The following is a 21,576-nucleotide window of genomic DNA, read 5'->3' as shown; positions in this document are numbered from 1 at the left end:
ATAAATCATGAATGCCACAAGCACAGGGTGGTTTCTTAGAAGGCTGAAATGTGACACCATAAGAAAGGGACCTTTCTAGCATCCTGATTTTTTTCTTTCCCTTAATTAGTGAATTGCCACAAGGATTTTATTTTGTATTTATTTATTTATTTTTTAAGTTTTATATTGCGCGAGTCAGACCCAGGCTAGGGTATCAGAGCGCTTTACAGAAGGCATACGGTGAACACATTCAAAAGGAGAACATTGCATATCGAAAGACATACTCCAAAAGTAACAAGGAGTAACAACAGTGAGATGACTAGTTCTAAGTAGTAAAACCATTCAAAGTTCGTGTTGGTTTACACTTCACATGTCAGCATTGGGAAGAAATGCTCTGAGCCTTGCGATACTTACTTTATTTCCTATCTCCTAACCTGAGTTTGTGGAGAAACAGCTTTGTGAACCTGAGAAGCATGCATTCTCCCTGGTAACATAGGACCGATGCGACTCTTATTAATGTGAGAGTATCCTAAGTGTATGGGCATTTCCACTAAAGGCGGAGGACCTGATTTAACATTGCACAGTTACATAGGTCTAAAAAAAGTGTTGGTTCTTCACTTATCACATGAGAAGTCCATACCTAACCACTTGAATCAGAGACACCAGAAGGTCTTAGTTCTTACATGTAGGTGCAGATATAGAATGTTATCCCCTTGTCCACCTAAATTAGGAAATATCAGTACAAACGTATGTATTTGATAGCATAAGAAAACATTACACATTTTAAGCTATACATATTACAACACAAATACTTCAACAGAGATAAATCCTTTCTCATACTCATATCTATTAACATAATGCAGCATGTTCTCTTAATAAAACTTCAAATCAAATTTCTATCCCGGGTCTAGCAATTTTAAATAACAGTGTGAACGATGTGTGTTAGTGGCTCGATAGATGCCACAATCATGTGAAATGTAAAATCTAATAATATTGATTGCAAGAAATGCTACCTGGCAGCAAGCGAATCAGGATAATTTAATAGAATAAGAACTAACATGCATATGACTTTCAAGGTACAAAGTTGTTGCTGACCATCATATTGTACTGGCATTGTTTGTTGCCACTCAATCTGACATTCATTAGTTCTCTGCACAGAGTCCATCAGAGACAAATCTGAAGTAGCTTACAAAGTGAGATTGATCTTTATGCTTATATAGTACTGTTTTATAATATGTCACTGATGAACCGATTCACTGTCAAAATCAGAAACATACCATTGTTTTTGGATGGCTGGTAATTTAAACATAAATTGAAATTTGAACCATATTTGTTTCATGGTCGCTAAACTGGTTTACATATGGGTTACACAGCTTTCTCTGGCTAGCATTTTGTTAATGCAGATTTAAAAAAAGACTAATGTGAAATACCAGGACATTGTTTCTGCAAATGTAATATGTCTGGGAAAAACATAAACTTTCTAAACACAAAGATTGAAGAGTCTAAAAAAGAAGCGGGTAAAAAACTTCTTACAAGTTGACTTTTCAGTGAAAAGATCAAAAACGTTTTAGAGCATGTAAACTGATGTTAATGGGTACAAGAATATTGCTAAATAGACATTTGAAATGTAATATAAACCCCACTGACAACAATTGTTGGCAACCAAATCCGACATTATTGGTACTCAGAATAGCCCCTTGAAGGATATTCTCATGTAGTTTACAAGGACAGGCCAATCTTCACTTTTAGTTAGTACTTGGTCACTGTACTTGTGCTAAAAACATTCCCTTCATTGCCAATACCCAGTTAATGACACAATGTTCTAAGATGCTTCTTAAATTTGAAAAACTGTGATGTGAAGCATATTTAGTTCATTGTTCAATAACTCGGTGATACATATCTTACACAACCTTCTTTCACTTATTTCCCTTCAGTAATGTAGATTGTAGCATAGGGAATGAAAAGTATGACTTCCCCAAATTTGAGATGTTTAAAAAAAAACTTTCCAGAACATCGTAAAAATTGTAACATTTTGAAAAAGGCAAGTGAAAAACTTATTACAAGAAGACATTCCCTGGAGTACATCCTACAAAAAACCTACACAGTATACTCCCAAAATGTATTTGGGTTGTTTTATTGTTTTAATTGATTTTAAGTTACTATTTGTAAAGTGGAAGTACTTATATGACAAATGTAATATTAAGGTGCTGCTTGTTTATGCAGAATAACAACTCTGGTGTAACATTCATTACTTCAACTGTAATAAATGTTTGTATAATGCCTAAAAGAAATCTTTTAAGCCTTTAGGATAGACCAGGTTTCCCAGCGAGTAAATGAGGCCTCAGAGACCAACTTTCTATTACAGACATGTGGAAAATGCAGCGCAGCCCCCCCACCATGCGACAGGGAGGGAGTAGGAGAGCACCATATCTTCAGAGATATGGCTCTCTCTTCCCATTTCCCTTGCGCCTACACTGATTTCAGCTGCCGTGCGCCGGGCACACACCGTATCGCCATTACAGTAGGGTGTGTGCATGAGTCTAGAAAAGATTTGGTACATGAAGGTACAGTCCCGGTACAAACTTTTATGCCTAGGCACAATGCAAAGCTTTTCCCACTTTGTATGCGTGCTGCACAGTGCAGCACACATGCAAAGTTTGAAAAGCACAAAGAAATGACTGCATTTCTCCTGTTAGCACCTCCTTTGAAGGCAAGTTAAATTTTGGCACAAAACCATATCAACAAATCTTTGTAAATATGATTTTGCATTAAAAGGCATGGGTGGTTGCATGGGAACGCCTCGTCAGTGCTAAGTAACGCTTCTTTGCGCTACTTTACGGGTGCTCTCCAGCGCAAAACATGTTTTGTGATGGAAAGTAAATAGCAAAAAACAAATTGCGCTGGTTAGCGTTACTTTTGTGGCGTTAGCCCAGTGCAACATGTTTGTAAATCCCCTCCCAAGAATCCATTATCCTGGTTAGTGGGTAAGGAGGGAACATTTGCAATTTCACTGATATTGCCAGTATGACCCCGCATCTGCAACAACCAGGGATTAACCTTGACAGCTAGAAATTAAGAAAAACAGCATGATAATGTATGTTTCAAACAATCCCATGAACTAGCCTGCACAGCATTCACATCCAAGTTCTCCTTCTCTTATTTTGATAGGACTTCAGATGTGGGCCCTTAAGCTCTCTGGTCTGCTAGAGCATGCTCCAGAAACTCATTGTCTTTTTTGCTCACAGGGAAAAGCCTGGATCCCTCTCCAGCAATCGTCCATTCTGTCAGCAACGTGATCTCTGCTGTGGTTTTTGGGCATACCTTCTCCAGGGATGATAAAGAATTCCATCAGCTCATTGAAGCCACTGATGATGCTACTAAGAAGCTAGGCAGCATAGGGGCCCAGGTGAGTCTCACAATAGCAGCATATTCTATGTTATTTGTCAGTCATAAGAAACACCTTGCACTCAGATATTTGCAGGTTTGGCGAGACAGATAAAAATTAAGCATGTGAATGGAAGGCAGGTAAATAAGGCATGTAGGTTTTTGGAAATAGGTGTTGTGAAAACTGGACAAGAAGTGTGATGGACATGTAGAGGGAAATGAAATGAGAAAAGCAGAGAAATAGTAAGAAGCTAAAGAAGGAAAACAAGAAAAGGGGAATGAGGGGAAGCAGCAATTAAGAGAGAAATGTCAGGCAGGGGAGAGCAAAAGAGAGAGTATAAAACTCGCAAAAGACAAAATCAAACACAGGTACAGCACAATTGCAGAAGTAGTTGAGGAGGTACATGTGCAGGGCCTGAACAGAATAAAAGAAAAATGGCAAAGCTAAATAAAATGAAAGTTAAGAATTAAATAAGTTATAGTTTCCAAAGTAATTTAGCACCCAAAAAAATATTGATTGCATTCACACCAGAACGACCTTTCTAGAAAATATTGTTGTTACATTTGCAGTAAAAATCTGTATTCACTGATTGTTTTAATTTTCCTGAACTACTACAATGTCACAACATTGGTGTTTCTAGTAGCTCCAAATCCTAAGTTATAGAAAGGTGCAATAATACAGACTTTTACAATACTCTGGTGTAATGGTTTCCTGAAAACAGAGCTCTTTCAGCTCGCGGTTTCCTATCCATATGCATGTAGGAACAACTTAGATGTTTTGAATCTGATCATTATGCATCTGGACTTGGCCACTTTCAAGTACAGTCAAAATAGACTAGCTTAATAACAGATGTATTATTCGAATGTCAACAACTGGCATCTTGTGATATTCTGGCACTGCAGCCTTTCCCACAGTATGTCATGGATGTTTCTCAATTCATTTGTTTGGGATTAGCAAGCCAGTTAGGTGGCAAAAGTCTAGCTGTGTCTTACATGGCGTATTTGTCTTTAATGCCACTTGCAGAATTTGTGTGCACTTTCCAGTGGACCTACACAGCTATCAAATATAATAGTTGGTTTATCCCAGAGCCTTTGGCCTGTTTAAGGGACAAAACACATGCAGTGGAAGCTCATTAGCAATCATTTAATGCACAGACACCCAAACTGCCAGCAATCTTGCTCCATACAAATTAAATATCTCAGGGACTCTGGTGCACAAAGATACATTTCTTACACTAGGGAACTCTATCATGTTGTGAAGTTGACAACACAGTTACAAAGCAGATCAACAGTGGGGAAGTAGAATGGAAATGGCAAAACACTGGAGTTCAAAAAGATGAGAGAGACTTGGTTCACCAATAATTGAGAGTTGGGTGAGCTAGATAGTGGGGCTAGATTAGGGAACAATATGAATAGATGTGGTTCAGTTTGAGGCTGTGATACACAACAGATGGGTAGGGGTGGGCCAGGGAGTGTGGCTGGATATGGGGGTTGCAGGAAATGAGAAATACTGGGAATGTGTGGGGTTAGAGGGTGGCAGTGGGAGTTGAGTATTGAACCATGAAATTAGACAGTGACATAGAGAATAAAGATCTGATTCTAAAGGGAAGGGATGACCACTGGTGGACACAAGCTATGTCACAGGTTCGGACAGGGGATACACAGAGAAATGCCAGAGGGCGATCTGGAGTAAGGAAGACAAAAGAAAGGGCACTTCCAAAATATGAGGAGTATATATTGAGGACCACTTATAGTCTATAGGAATGCATATAAACACTCTGGATGTACTCAACACATTTTAAATGTATTTTGTAGAATAGGTTAATATAGACACTTTGCACTATATTTACCTGTAATCAATATATTGCACTCATGTAATTTACTTCCGGCACATACACATGTTCAACCTGTATGTTGGAATTACATTAAAATAAAAAGACCAGGATCCAGGCACATAAACAGAACAGTCAGATCTGAACAAGAGGCAAAAGAAGGCCTGGAAAATGTTTATGTACCAGACTGAGATAGTATCTAATTTCAACATGCAAAACCTCCTCTCACAATGGGCCTTTCTTTCAACTTTCTCTCTGTGCAAAGTGGGCTGCAAGACGTACAAACAATTGAGTGGTTTTGAAAATGAATTCCAATAGTTCAAAGATGGTGAAGGACTTGTGAGCACTATTTCACTACTGGAGGAACCAATGTATCTTTCTACATACATAAGCATGCACCCATCCCTCATAAATCTTTTTAGGGTTGGCAGGAATAATGCTCCTATGTTCGACCTGGCTATGAAAGTGGACTACTGCCTTTGGTCCAGGAGGGGTTCTCCAGTGTTACCCATTTCCAATCCAGCCTCAGTCACAGTCTTGCTGTCTTTGCTTACACAGCCTAGAAAAGGAATTGACGAAAAGTCTCATGGCTACATAACAACCCCTCTTACTTTGTGGTCTTTTATAGAAGCCTGGTGGGTGCTTCTTCAAGGAAGAGAGGACACCTTCATCAGAGTCTGTATTATATGTCTTTGACCATTTATTTGTATGTTTGTGAGGAGGCCAATCAAGGTAATAGTCCACAGTGGAACCAAGATGTAAGAAGGCAGGGTTTAATCTCAATATATCTTCCCTAATCCCTGCAGTGCATCACTAATGCTCAATAGTTCATGCCACTACACAATTCTCTTATGTTGTATTTCTTTTATAATACACTTGCTAATTTCAGTTTGTTTAGACTCACATACACACAAATAAACAAGAGAAAAACTCTCAATGAATGTCTATCAATAATCTAGAATGCATCTAGAAGGAGACAATAATTCAGAAAGTACTCTGTCTGTACCCATTGTCAAAAAGGACACTTTACTTAATTAACTCCAATGCCTTTCCCCCCAGCTCTTTGATGTTTTCCCCTGGCTGATGCGGCGTCTTCCAGGACCTCATAACACCATCTTTAAATGCTTTGCCAGTATAGAGGAATTTGTGAAGAAGGAAATCAAAAGTCACAAAGAGAATGGAATGTCTGAAGAGCCCCAGGACTTGATTGATTTCTACCAAACTAAAATATCGCAAGTGAGTATTCACTGCTGCCCCATTGACTGGTCTATTCTGCCTCCAATAAATTGATCAAGCCTGTGAGAAACAAAAGTGGCCATCAAATAAATCATGATACAACGGGGACTTTTATGGCTGTTGTGTTCCAAGATCTTATCAAACACTTGGCTCTATCATCTTCTTATCTCATTGATTTAAATATAATAAATGCCAGAGCAATTAACAAAGAAATGCAGACGCTTCTCAGATTCCAAAACCAATGGCCAAATTCTGTGTTAAGTGAATCATATTAATGTTTGCTCCACCCTCAAAGCCTGCAGAACTATGGGCCAGGAATATCGATAGACCGTGCCCCCTCAATGCGTCCGATCACAACCTATGATCGGTAAGCTAATTGAGTTTTGGTGGTAACTGCACAAAGATCTGCATATCCAATATTGCGTATTTTTCCCTTTTAAAATTTTGACAGGTTTTATCTGCAAACATTTAACAAGGGATGCAAACTTTATTTCACCTAGTAATTATCGAGTTGAGTAAAGTGTTGTGTGTCGCTTTAGATAACCGTATATAGGCTTTACAATCATGCCCTTATATAGGCACAACTCACATTGTCCTTATTTAGGCATAGAATTCCAGTCCTTATTTAGGCATTAGGCGTGCAACCCAAATACAGGCATGGTCACCTACATCCGTCCATCCCATGTCACAACGAGTTCTTAGAAAACAGACCCTTAAGCCATTGGGATTTTCCCTGCTGGGATTATTGCTTTCTACAAGAACTCATCTATTATGCATGAACTACTATTTCTTAGTGGTTCATTCATGACATCTTCCTCTGCCCAACTTTACGTCAATTCTAACATTCCTAAGCACCTTCAGGTATAAATATACCCTCACTTACCATGGCAAACCACGGCTCGATTTAGCTTGATGCTGCTCGGCTCACCACGGCAAGTTTGGAAGGAGTTCGAGTCCCAGCATGATGCACTGAACAGATGCTGTCTTCCCTGCACGCAGAGATTCCAGCTTCCAGTGTTCTGACTCCCCTTGTGGGGTTTTAGAGTTCAGGATCCAGAAAGAGATTCCCACCTCTCTCATTCTAAAGGTATGGAGCTGATCAGAACCTAGAGGGACTCTTGGCATACAAACTTAGTATAAACTATACTATAGAAAACAGCACCTACTTCTTACCTCGTACTACACTTAGGTTAGGTACACTGGGATAGAACTATTTAGAAGCACCAGATGAGTATTCACATTTTAGCCTATGTTATTTATATATGTATGTAAATATGTGTCATAGCTAAACGACAATGCTATTGCAGTATTATTTCTTCTTACTGCTTACGCTGTGCATATTATATCTCGCATACTGTCTAACGATTGTAACAGCTCATATCTCTTACACGAGAACTAAGACTGTTCAATAAATCTTTTACTGAAACGCCCGTCTTTCTATTTCTGTGTAACTCTGAAGAAACTAAGCATGCACGATTGACTGAGTGAAACTGTTATCTATTGTTTCCACGATTCTGAGACTGTTCCGATTCTAAAGGGAAACAAAGTTATCATGTTTATGCGGTTGTCAGAAACTAATCCCTTCTTGTTCATTCGAGAAGTTTCTAGTGACCTCTGAGTTAGCTGGCACAAAAAGTAACTAAGTTTAATATTCTCAATACGAGCATACTGACCTCAGTCCTATGCACAAAACTATAGTGTATATTATTCCAATAATGAGCCTATAAGGGAAATAGGAACTGCACTACAAAAGTCCATGTCACTTTTTAATCTGATCTCGGCAAGAAAGAGGGTTTTGTGCAATGATCTTTACCAACCATGAGCTCATAATGAAGGACCTCATTTCAATGTTCAAAATATTGTGGCAAAAGCTTTAGAGCTCTCGGTTCACAACTCTTGAATTGCCTCAGTCCTTAATTAGAAAATTAACCTACACTTCAAATACTTTCCCTTTGAAGTGAGGCCTTCAATCACCATCTAAACCTCTCCATGAACACCCCAATTACTCTGTAAAAAGGAACCTGGCCACAAGCCTCAGTACGCTTGCAACGTCAAGTCCTTGGCGCAGTTCTTTGAGGACCAATCTACAAACACAGTCCCAACAAACCATTGATACCTACAGAATTATGGCAAAGACACTGTTGCAGATTTTTTAAGTGGCTGAAGTGCAATACCTTTGGCACATTATAAGGCAAACACGAATAAATAAATCTAACCCGTCGTCCCCTCTATTGATTCCATTATTCCTTAATCCTTTCCTTCTTTCCTATCTGCCCTAACAGTTTGAGTTTTTCGTTTAATGATGCAGATATCACTCTAACCATTCTCCTGAAACTCGAGTCACTGATTCCACAAATGCCACTACTAATGAGCTTCTTCTCTACCACCGCCCTCGACAAGGGTAGTTCACATTCATTACCTACTCCTCTAAGAGTTCAGACTATAACCTCACCCCAATCATCAATATAGAATGTTATCAATCCCAGATTTCAAATTAATGCTTTAATTTCAGTAATCAATTTTAAAAGGTGCTAGTCCTTTTCTATGGAATTTTGGTTCTACAGTTTGATACTTTCATTTCCATCGATGGCATTTGTTGAAGAAAACAAACATTTTGTATGTCATTCATCAGTCCTCATGGCTGGGTATTTTCACAATACATTAAGCTTATTTAGTGTTTTATATTTGCTGAATGTGAATGCTTTTTTTCCACTCCAGGACTCTCATGATATCAACTCTACGTTTGATGAGGATAACATGATCCGCCTGGTGTCTGATTTGTTCGCAGCTGGGATGGAGACGACCACCACGGCTTTACTATGGGCACTGCTCTACATGGTGAATCACCCAGAAATCCAAGGTGGGATTTATGATGAATACAATGAGTCCCAAAGACGTATTTTGTTAGACTCTGTGCAGTATGAATTTAGAAGCCAAGGTGTGGACATATTAAGTATATTAACAAACCTAAATAAAGAATCTTATTTGTTGGGCATGAAGGTCCAAAAAGGGATGAATGTTTCATTGACTGTTCTGACACAAGGGCTGAGTTCAGACTGCATTCCACAAGAGTCACGGGTGCTCAAAGCAAGCACTGTTCACAGATAGTCTTGTTGACAGATTACCATGGCCATGTTTAGGGAAACAATCAATTATGTTGATTCCCCAAATGCCTGGGGCAGCAGAAGTGATATCACCCAACCTTGGTACAGTCTCTGTTTACAGTATGTGTTGGCTCATTACCTTTTATGATGGTGGCACAGCAGGACTGGATGTGAAGTGTCCTTTCCTGCTGAATACCATAAAAACTAATAACAGTAAAAAAATTACAAATAGTGCAAGTTTTTACGAATGCTGTTAAATGGATATTTCAGTAACTAGCTATATATAAACCTGGGCCCAGCCATTATATGCAAAAAAACCAAAGAAGGGGAGTAAAGAGGTGTGAAAGTAGAATTGTCCTCCTATACAGACCTTAATTAAACAAAGAGATTCTACCACTTTTCAATATATCCTTACTTGTGTTAAAAGCTATAATGAAGGTGGTGGGAAAATTGTGTTTCAACCCACGGAATTGTCTTGAGAAACACTATGTGTTTTTAAAATACCCCTCACGCACTAAGAATCCCTTAGTGTCATGCTCCATCATGGGGGTCTTCCCGTCCCTCTACGGGGCAGGGCCTGCTGCAACCTACAGAGATGTGGGAGCACTTGATTGAAGTGAAAAAATGCTATGTGTGGTGCAGAAGTAGAAGTGGTAGGGTCGGGAAAGATAGTGGTGCAATTTTAAAAGTTGCCTGGCTAGTGGAAAAAATAAACTTTATTCACTTCCCTAGCTGGAAACATTAAAAATGGGGAAACGTAGGGGGTATACTATTATGAGTTGCATCCTACTTGGTCAACATGTTTCAAAAGCCCCCTACGTTTCCCCATTTGTTAATGTTGTAGGTGATAATAAGACTATTTCACTGACCTCTGTAAATTTTTCTCTCCAGAGGAAGTTCAGAAGGAGTTGTCCGCTGTTCTTGGTGAATCTCAGGTCATCCAGTATGAGGACCGAAAAAGGGTTCCATACACTAATGCTGTAATTCATGAAATACTACGCATAAGCAACATTGCATCCATTGGCATGCTTAAGCAGACTGTGCAGGACATGTCATTGCAAGGGTTCAACATTGAAAAGGTATGTATGTACTGGCATTGAGAGATAACGTTTGAAGCAGAGTCGTGAGTATGATCTGCCAATTACAGCTATAACAACATTTTGAGGTAACCTAACACAGAATACAAAGTTTATCAACTGGCAATATGCAGGCTTACCTATATTGTAGCATGGGGCAGGAAACAGACACTGATGTTTCAATTACAAAGCATCATCAGCATGCGAAGTAGACTGTGACGGAGGAAGGGCAAAAAGGATGTTTTTGCTGGGGCAATGGAGTTTATTTTCCAGTTTAAAATTTAACCTGGCATTTTATTAGAGCTTTTGACACAGTGGAAAAATTGAGTATTTCACCAAAGTGTGAAGACTGAAGAAAGGCTAATACTGAGCAGAGTAAAAGGTGATCTGAAGGAGGATGATGACAGACAGAGGCTAATCTGTACAGTATGCACAGTGATACAAGAAAAGAAGAACATACAGCACAGTGGTGCAAATCAAAGGACATTAAAATACCCATATTAAAATCATTACATTTCTTTTTTCTACACCATAATGTATGATCAGCTAACACATATAATTACTCATGGTAGAATTACTCAACTATTAAAATTACAGTTACTTGAGAAATAAGAAGCATATATTTTCCTCTCAATCGGTATCTGATACATTCAATATAAGGCACAGCAGATGTTTCCTTTGAGGCTGTGCTACTGCTCAATTCTATTCTCTGTAAATCATTCATTCAGGAGCTAAAATATTAACACTGGTTATATGTTTTAAATATATTTTGAGCTTCCTCAGGATTCGCATCCTAACTCTGGAGTGCAGCAGAATGTTGAGTTGCTATTGTGCTATTCCATCTTACAACCCAAGATGTGGATATTTTGCCAAACCTACCCGTGGCTCACAATCAACAAGTCACTATCCTCAAAAATAATTTTCAGCAGAATTGAATGTTTCCATCTTCTGTAATAAGCTTGTCAATTGGGAAGAGAGTCAACATCATTAAGTCAGAATTTCTCAATTTCATGCAGCCTCAAATCTCTGTTGCTTCCTTTCCACTTTGCTTGTTGCTGACTGGTTCACTCAAGTTTACTTTTGTAACCAGAAGTCATCACCTTCTCATTCCGGCCTACTGTTCATCATGCAATTCCATATTGGCACAACAGGGAGCAGACCTTGAGTCTATTGCTTTGCTTTGCATCAACCTAAAGTGTTGTTTTTGATCCAGAACATAGTAATTATGCAAAACAAATCCTTCAACTTCTAAAAGCATTTTAGTATGTCAAAATAAATTTGCTGCTCATGATATTAAAGTAATGGTATTCTTTTCCAAATCTTTTTGTTATGCTACCTCTCTGTATGAGCTTCGGACCTCATTTGTTACTAAGAGAAATCATTGCCCCATGAAATGCTTTAAATCCTACTCTAGTAGCCTTTTGTGTCTTTCAAGTCGGAGCATAATAAAGTTTGTGATAGATATTATTTATATATTCTGAGATCTTTCCATTGACAGCCCTACGCCTCATACTACAAGTCTAAAGGTAGGGCACAAAATTTCCTTGTGAACCTTCGGAATAAAATAAAATAGTGGTATAGTAGGATCATTGATCTTCAAATATCAATATGCATCATCGCCGAGAAAGCCTTCATTGCACTACTTCATTAAACTGTGAATGCAATTTAGTTTTAACATTTTTTAACATTTTTTAAGGCGTCATTCCAACCAGTTTGGGGTGGACTGTTCCCATGAGGCACAGGGTCAGACTGTTTTGCATATGGCCATGCATGAACAGATCAGTTGACTGGGGGTGAGTGTTTGATTTGCTCAAACGCTCCGTCCATCATCCCCTTTGGCATCGCTTTGTTTGCCCTAAGTTGGCAGGTATGCCCAGACGTGGGTCCCTTGCTCACTTTGCCACTGGATTCAAGATAGCCTGGCTGAAGAGGGTTATGAATCCGAAACCGGTCAAAGGATGCTTGTTTCCGGTCCAGGGAAGACATGGCTTGGCAATTCGGGCTGGACTTTTCCCATGGGGCACAGGGTCAGACTGATTTGCATATGGCCATATCTGAACTGGGGTGGTGGAGTGAGCTAAAGAATGATGATGGATTAAACCCAGATCAGTTGACTGGAGGTAAGTGTTTGATTTGCTCAAACGCTCCGTCCATCATCCCCTTTGGTATCGCTTTGTTCACCCTAAGTTGGCAGGGTATGCCCAGACATGGGTCCCTTGCTCACTTTGCCACTGGATTCAAGATAGCCTGGCTTATGAGGGTTATGAACCCGAAACCGGTCCCAGGATGCTTGTTTCCGGTCCTGGGAAGACATGGCTTAACCGTTCGGGCGGGACTGTTCCCATGAGGCACATGGTCAAGACTGATTTGCATATGGCTGGGTCCAAACTGGGGTGGTGTAGTGGGCAAAAGAACAATGGATTTAACCCAGATCTTTTGACTGGGGGAGAATGTTTGCATTGTCAGCATTCCGTCCATCATTTGTTTGCTGTCCCACTTTTCGCCCTAAGTGGGATGGGTATGCCTAGACGTGGGTCCCTTGCTCACAGTGCCACTGGATTCAAGCTAGCCTGGCTGAAGAACGGTGGCATACCCTGAAACCGGTCCCAGGATGCTTGTTTCCGGTCCAGGGAAGACCTGGCTTGGCAGTTTGGTCTGGACTGTTCCCATGAGGCACAGGGTCAAGACTGATTTGCATATGGCTGGGTCCAAACTGGGGTGGTGTAGTGGGCAAAAGAACGATGGATTTAACCCAGATCTTTTGACTGGGGGAGAATGTTTGCATTGTCAGCATTCTGTCCATCATTTGTTTGCTGTAACACTTTTCACCCTGAGTGCGATGGGTATGCCCAGACGTGGGTCCCTTGCTCACTTTGCCACTGGATTCAAGATAGCCTGGCTTATGAGGGTTATGAACCCGAAAACCGGTCCCAGGATGCTTGTTTCCGGTCCAGGGAAGACATGGCTTGGCAGCTCGGGCTGGACTGTTCCCATGAGGCACAGGGTCAGACTGATTTACATATGGCCATGTCTGAACTGGGGTGGTGGAGTGAGCTAAAGAATGATGATGAATTAAACCCAGATCAGTTGACTGGGGTGAGTTTTTGATTTGCTCAAACGCTCCGTCCATCATCCCCTTTGGTATCGCCTCATTCCAACCACGACATACCATTTTCATTGCCCAATTAAAATCAAAGATTTCTATCATAATCTGAAAGGTTCAAAAGCACAAAATTCTCTCATATCTCCTGTCCCTACTATGACAGATCTGTTGTTTTTCAAACAATAATTTTATCCAAATATTCATCTCATGTATTCAGTCTAGAATGGTAACATTTCAAGTGTTCAATTTCCTGTAAACAATCTTTAGGAAATGTATCAACTGAACATATATTTGGAAGTTTAGCGATGAATAATTTCAATTTAAACCTCTGTCTGTATAGTGAGTGTTGTACATTCCCTATGATAAATTAATTTTCAGCTTTATTTTTTTCCATTATGGAGATTGTAGGTGGTGTTATTCCCAAAAGTTTTTCAATGTAATTTTTTTTTTATTTAAAGTAAATGTAAAAGATAAATTGTTAATGTTAATTAAAGAATCTGACATGCTGGAATGGTGTGAAAGATAAACCTTTAATAAGTATTGGACCTCTTTGTTAGTTAGGATTTTGTTAGATAAATTCATCAGTAAGTTCAAGTCTCAATTTAAGCCTAGATCTTGTCATCATAATTTTTGACTTCATGAAAGAATCATTGAGACCTTCTACAAAAATATGGGTCATCAAAATGGCTATCGCATGTTGAGCCAGATGTACTTAAACAGGATTCACAAAAAGTGCTTTTTACAAATTCTATGGTTTATTGCAAGCCAATTTTTTTGGTTGGTTTACAAAATACTGAATTGTAGTCGGTCGCAATTTGACCTACCTCATAATTATTAATGAATTAGGTCCCAAAATGCGGCCCTCTACAATTTGCTGTCATCACAGGGATAATGGTGTACTGTGGTCAACAGACCATCATGTCTGTGATTTCTTTCAAAGAAAGCAATGTTTTTTTTTTAACAAAGTTCGTTTACCATAACAAAAAATGGAATGTGCTTAAAAAAAAGTTTGTAAATGAATTTTTTAAGAGTCAGAAGTGGTCCCATAGACCACTGCCTACTTCTAAAACCTTTTCTTTTGACAATTCTCAAAGAGGGAGGATTCTCTAGTAGACCCCTTTCAATTTGCAATTGGGTCTTTCCTTCCTTTGAGGTGTTAGTAAAATAATAGGTGTTTTGCAACCAGATTTCATTTGCAAAACATTAATAAAGACCATAAGGAATCGCTGTTTGGGAGGGACGCCCTAAACTTACCCCTTTGAACAAGCAAATTTGTATGATTTCCTAAACCCAATTGGCAATTTGATAATATGTTTATGACTCGCAGTTTGATACATTTGAAAACTACAGTTTCTTGTTGGATTTGCAACAAGAAAACCAATAAGTACACCCATTGTTATCATGTGAATGACTATCAAGAACCTGAGAATACACACGTTTTTCATGCCCTTTGGGGTCTGGGTGTGCTCACTCTGCTCCCTGACATATTTTTTAAATTCATTTACAGGGCACAGGGACCAAGTCCCTGAGCCTTGCAACAGCTGTCAAAACATATTGTTCAGGTTGTAACCAAGTAATCAAGATTGACTAGTCCCCTTTAAAATAGTAAGTCAGAGCATATCTGGACACCAAATTTCGAGATATACAATAATTTTTAAACTTAATTTCTCAAAACCTACTGAACAGATTTACACCAAATCACAAAAAACATATTCTGCAAACCAATATCTCTCCTCCTGCTAAATTTGTTTTCATTCTGTTTAGTTGTTTTTGCTTTAGCATGTCTTAAAGAAGTCTATGGAAAATGCACAAGGGTTTTGTGTTTTGGGACGCCCCTTATTTCTCGGCTTCTGCTTGACAGATCACCCCACAACTTTCCAGTAAGCAGCTGAGGTGGATGAACATTTTTTTTATACGTTTTGTGCAGACCCAGCAAACTTGGGCAAAATTATCAGCAATCCAAAAAAGACTTTCTCTATGGAAAGGCTGAACTAACCATACCTACCTACTGCAAACACCACTAAGCAATATATATATATGTATATATATTACCTGGCGGCAGTCGCCAGTAGGTAGTTATAGTGAGGATCAAAGTTCCCATAGGAAAAGTGTTTTTTGTTTTGCCAATAACTTTGGCGCCGCTTGTCGAATCTCCACGAAATTTAGATATCTGGGGACGTGAGTCCTTCCAGTGGACTCGCAAATTCTACAAAAATTTGATTGGCTGTCAACACATTAACCAGGAAGTGTTGGCAGCATAGGGGGCAGGTTGGGAATATGCTGACCCACCTAGATATGGTGGGGGGGGGGGTCCCTGTGGGACCCCAGCAGCGATAAAAAGCATTTTTCCATTTTTTAATTATGATGTTGACTTGCGGGTAAATCCCTGAATCTGAGACAAAAAATGTTTTTAAAAAGCAAGCACGGACTCCCGCACATGCTTTGCAATAACCCCTGGTGAGCCAGGTCCTGGGGGCATAAAGCAAATGAAGTAGTGGGTTCATTAGGCCCCCCTCCTAAGCTTTTATGTAACCCCGGGGACCGTCACCTCCAAGGGACACAATATTAATAATTTTAAAATTACAATGTGGGGGAGGCCCTAGGCCTCTCCACAGTCCCAGGGACTGCCAGTTCCCCAGGGTTGTAAGAATATACGGGGGAGCATCTCCGATCACCCACTGCACCTCCCTGGGGCACACATACAATAATGAAGAAGGTTCGTTGTGGACCCCTATCCCCGGGGATCACCACCTACCCGGGCAAATTGGAACCAAGAAGGGAGGATGTGCAACCCCCCTCCAGGAGCCCTAGAAGGCCCTAGAAGGCCCTGGGGACTGCCACCCACCAGGGCTGGCTCCAGCAATGGCCCTGGGAGCCTACTCCCAGGACATTGGAGTTTGCTATGGCATGGCATGCCATAGCAAACAACTCTCTGCTTTTAAAAAGCGAGAGCAGAACATCCTCTCACTTGTTGAAAGCAGAGCATGTCTGTTTCCCTGCTAGCTGTGAAGTAAGCAGGTAAACAGGCATTGCTTTGGGACTCAGGGAGCTGCATGTCAGCAGCTCCCTGGATCCCAAAGCAATACCAGCTCTGCGGTCCCATTTGTGAGTGGGTGCCCTGTAGGTGCCCACTTTAAATTGGCAGGCCAATGGGGATGGGGTCCCTGGGGCCCAATTTGGCCTGCGGAGGGGGGGCAAACAGCCCCCCTTCCCTATTTTAAAAATCACAAAAAACAAGCATTTGCAATGCAATTGGTCTCGGATTTGTGAAACTTTGAGCTATTGGCGCCGTAATTAGATAACTTGCTATAACACAGTGCAATTTTTAATGACCTCTCCCTATTTTTGCACATTATAAGTGTTATGAAGCTGAAACTGATGCAGTCTGGGATGTTACAGTGCAAGAGGAAAGAAGTACATGAGGGAGAAAGCTGGTGTTGTGCAGTTCCTACTAATCCATAGGACCTGCGCATTGTTCGGAGAACATAGACTAAGGGCTTGGTATCAAAACTCTTTCCAGCCCCCCACGCAGGCTATGTTGACTCATAGACCAGCTAGCTCAAAGTGCCACAGTAAACCCACCTAACCTACCAGGGAGCGAATAAATTCTGGCAACCACTGACCATGATAACCCTGATTCCTCAGGAATCGTGGAACCAGTACAGAACCTTTTGCTCAGTTACTCGTGCTTACGTATTCTTAGAGGAATAGACAGATAATACACAGTGGGACGTTTTCAATAATATTGATTGAACCAATGTTATTCTTGCGTAAAATAGGTGTGGTGCAATGATTAGTAGACACAGATAAACGTGATTGCAAGCACCGAAAGCTTGAATAGTAGATATTGTTCTACCATGGTGCTAAACAATTGTATATATGCTAGCATATAAACAAGGCAGTAATCTAGCGTATTCCTGTGATGCGAATCCTACTCAAAGTGTACCTAGAGTGTGTGTAGGTGTAGAGCCAAGAATCCCCCAAGGGATGATCCAACCCCATTACTGATGCAATAGAGTGAAGGACCCTGTCTTGGTCACAAATTGGACACCCCTCACGAGATGTCAGACCCCTCGTGGTGATTTCTCAGCATGCAATGACCTTCGATGTCAGTGGAAGCGCCTCCTCTACCAATCTATCGGGATGATCATCTTTTATAATGGAATGCAACCTCGCGATGTACGCATAGATTAGTGATGTTGTATATAGCCCTGTCGCCCCATGGATGAAGATAGTGATGACATTTGTACATAGTAAGGAGCGAGACCTTGTACATGATGTTCAGGGCGTTGTGATAATGTTGTGCAAAGCTGGATGTAAAACAAGTTTAGTTTCTAGGAAACTAATCCAACATTGTCATGGGTACAAATGTATGCAAAAGTTCACAGTTTGGAAATTTTATTTGTGAGGACAATGTAAGAAATAAGCCACTTTGCTACATGGGCCTAACACTGGAATATAACACTGGAAAATACATGCACCCTCATGGAGTGGTTAAAAAAGGGAAGTTTAATTTCCAAAAAGTGAACAATGCAAGGACACAAGTGAAGAGGCTATGCACCAGAGGAGGGACAAACACATGGGAGGAAGGGAAACCCATAGAAGTCAACGAATAAAAAGCAAGTTAATCAGAGTGACAAATAAGCCATACAATGGCAAGCAATGGATGGGTTCTAAGACCATTGTAAATTCACAATAGGTATTTCACAAGCTTACAACTTGCACTTTCCTATGCTCGAGACCTCAAAACCAATACAGAAGCTGTAGCAGTGTTGTGCCTAAGAGTACCTTGTGCTCGATTAATTTATAGAAGTGGACATGTGAACTTTTGGTGTTTTTTATTTATAACAATCAGTTATGGTGGGAAGCCTGCCACCAGCACACTATAAGAATTCCCATGAATATTGTTTTGCACAGCTATGTCTTGGGTTACTACAGTGCCTAAGAGCATATTACAGAATATAACCAGCAGATGCAAAAGGAAAGTCATGTTAAAGAAGATGGAACCGCAGCTAAGCAACAGGACATTGGACACAAGACGGAAAGCATTATAGCAGTGAGGCACTGAGGTGGGAAGGAGAATGAGCACAAACACCTTTTCCTGGTACCCTGAACCATTTAAAGCCAAGATGGTTGGGCTCATGCACTGTTTCACATCACAGCTTCAGATAGGCTGTGAGTAGCAGAATGGTAAAGGAGAAATAAAGATGAGAGGAGAGAAGAAAAAAGTAAAGCATGCAATTAAAAGCAAATTATAAGCAGGAGCATGGACAACATAAAAAAAGAACTAGAAAAAAAAATAAACACTTATGTCCCCAACCCAACAAAGCAGAAGGTCCATTCATCACAACCTCTGTTAACGCATTGTCCAATCTGTCATTAATCTTCCAAATGATTCTACCAGGCCCCTTAAAACAAAAACAAAATTAAGCTAGTTCCTCTTCCTGGGTATTGGCATGCAATGAATATCAACAGGATTTTGGTCAATTGTTGATCATTCACTTTACTACATTGTGAAACTGAAACCAGTTGTTATCTAGCAACAGGGAAGACATGTAAAGAATGAGTAGCTGCAGATCTGAGTTGGCCCTTGCCAGAATGGCATGGAGGGACTGAATGAGGGTTTGGAAAGACACTTGGCTTTTAAAAGTAGAGTCGTGGTCAGATGCCTGACAGATGAAGACATTAGGGCCAGGACAGAAGGTGTGGAGAAGAGAGGAGGGGGGAGAGAAGGGACAGCAGCAGAAAGAAAAAGATAAGGTACCTTTCACCTGAATTAGTACCCAATCGACTACACAGTAGAAAACACAGACAATTAAGAGATTACAGGAGGAGAAATTAAGCAAAAAAGTCAAGATTAACACAAACAGTATAGAACTACTGGAAATATTTAAACACAATGCTAATCTACAATTGTGTACTTGTACATACCAAAACATGCCATGGGCGACACATTTCAACAACATCTTTCCAATTGTACACCCCAAAAGGGAGCCCAGCAACCAGATGTAAATTAAGTGCTGTGCATCGCTTTAGGAAGCGCTGTACAAATGCTGCAATACAATTGATCCATCCTTTATCCCTCTCAATAGATGTAAGCATGCGGACTACACAGAAGTGCTGCCATGAAACATGTTGCCTCTAGATGTGAACACTGAGCCCTCTGAAACTAGTGGTACTGGCTTAGGCAGCAGCAAGAGAAGTCAAAACAAAACCTGCAAACACTAAGAAGCAGTCTGCAGGAACAACCTCACAAGGAAGCAGGGCCCCAAAGCTCCATGCCTAATCCCAAAGAAATTGGCTGCAGGAAGAACCTAGTCCCACAAACAATCAGTGGCCAAGGAGTCGGGGTCAACCAGCCCGGTCATTCAAATTATTCACAGAACCAGATTTAAAGCGCCCCATAAAGGGAGAGGAGCATTATACAAATGCGGGCAATAGTGTAGGCGACAGGATGCCGATGGGCATGGCAACAGGCCTCAAGCAACTGAAGCAAAGCCTACTTTTAACAACAGTGCAGGCTCGAGTGTGGGGATAAGGGGTAGAGACCTTCACCACACGCAGAAACCCCATTAGTATATGGTGCATGAAGCTTCCCTGGCTCATTTAAAATGTCCTGTGTATAAAGGAACAGAGGTATCACCCTGGGCTTGGCGTTGGCATGCAAATTAAAATGAGGTTATGTCTCTGGAAGCCACTTGTAGGCGTTTCTGCAGTGGTAAAGTACAGACAAACAAATGCAGCCACCGCTGGATCGCTGCTGCAAGACCAACATGTATGTGCAAAATTAAAGTAAGGGTAGATGATGACAAGTGACGAAACAGGTAAAGAAATTAACAAGAGACATCAGCAATGGTTTAAGTACTTCCTTGCTCTGTGGCCATGCGTGCTGGACTAAGCCCCCATGCCGCGTTTTTGCAGTTGGAATCAGCTGCCTTGCCGTGCCTCTATGGAATCAGCCACCATGCTGTGTCTGTGACTGAGCCGCCATGCCGTTTCTCTGTGCCACACAGTTCCGTTGCCCCCAAAGCAGAGCCCGCCCTTCCAGTTAAATAAAACAAGTCTGCTCCTCCTGTTAAAACAAGCCCCACCCCATTAAAAGAAGTGAAAAGCAAGCACAAGCATACCAAAGGAAGCCCAAGACAAGCATACGAGCGATGTTAATAAATAAATAAAGGCACACGGAGAGTGTTGTTTGATGCTGTTGAATGCTAGGAAAAAAAGAAACATAAGGGCACCGAAAAAATAATAATAAAGGCGCTATGTGAGCCTGCTCCATGCAGTTTCGGAGGTGGGAGGGGTGTGCTTTGCAGGCAAGCCATGAGAAGAAAAAAAACGGGGCCCGTTAAGGTGCATGGTAAGTGCTGCCCCTGCTGTGTTGGAGGATCGAGAGGTCTGCTTTACATGCAAGAGAAGAAAAACAGGCAGAGTGCGCAGCGCTGCTCGTTTCCGCGGCAAGACCCGATGGGAGTTAACTTGTAAGAAAAGGTGGGGCATGCACCAACCATTAGCCATTTGCAGGCTATTATTTTGGAATGACACAGACATAACCCAAACCCAACTTGGTGGGATGGATCAGACCCCACAAAGTACATATTGAGCTGCAAGGAGTAAGGAACTGACTCTATCCTTCACACCACAAGCAAATGCTTAGCGTGGATGCATCTGAACAGTTTATTGAAGATTTGTTCAGAAGAGGAATGGTATATGTGCTGGGTGAAAAACAAGAAAGTGTAGCTGAGCAACTTAAACACACAATTGTAGAGGCTCTGTATTTACCAAGTCTGTAGGACAATGTGTTGTACTGAAGATTTATTGACAATGTAGTAAGTGCAATGTTGTCTCAGATGGTTAAAAAAATA

General features: G+C 40.7%; 1 protein-coding gene across 3 annotated transcripts in view; it reads left to right on the top strand.

Moving 5' to 3' along the window:
• The window catches only part of LOC146786130 (cytochrome P450 2J2-like), a 115,911-nt gene that overhangs the window by 45,544 nt on the left and 48,791 nt on the right, over positions 1–21,576 (top strand). For all 3 annotated transcript variants that reach the window (XM_085635633.1, XM_085635632.1, XM_085635634.1), the window contains exons 4-7: positions 3,225–3,385; positions 6,255–6,431; positions 9,150–9,291; positions 10,427–10,614. In XM_085635633.1, coding sequence (XP_085491759.1) covers positions 3,225–3,385; positions 6,255–6,431; positions 9,150–9,291; positions 10,427–10,614 — 668 coding nt within the window. The remainder of the gene's footprint in view (positions 1–3,224; positions 3,386–6,254; positions 6,432–9,149; positions 9,292–10,426; positions 10,615–21,576) is intronic.

Source organism: Triturus cristatus, chromosome 11, assembly GCF_964204655.1.
Source record: "Triturus cristatus chromosome 11, aTriCri1.1, whole genome shotgun sequence".
NCBI lineage: Eukaryota > Metazoa > Chordata > Amphibia > Caudata > Salamandridae > Triturus > Triturus cristatus.
Note: the sequence above shows the minus strand (reverse complement) of the source record. Positions and strands in the feature narration are given on the sequence as shown.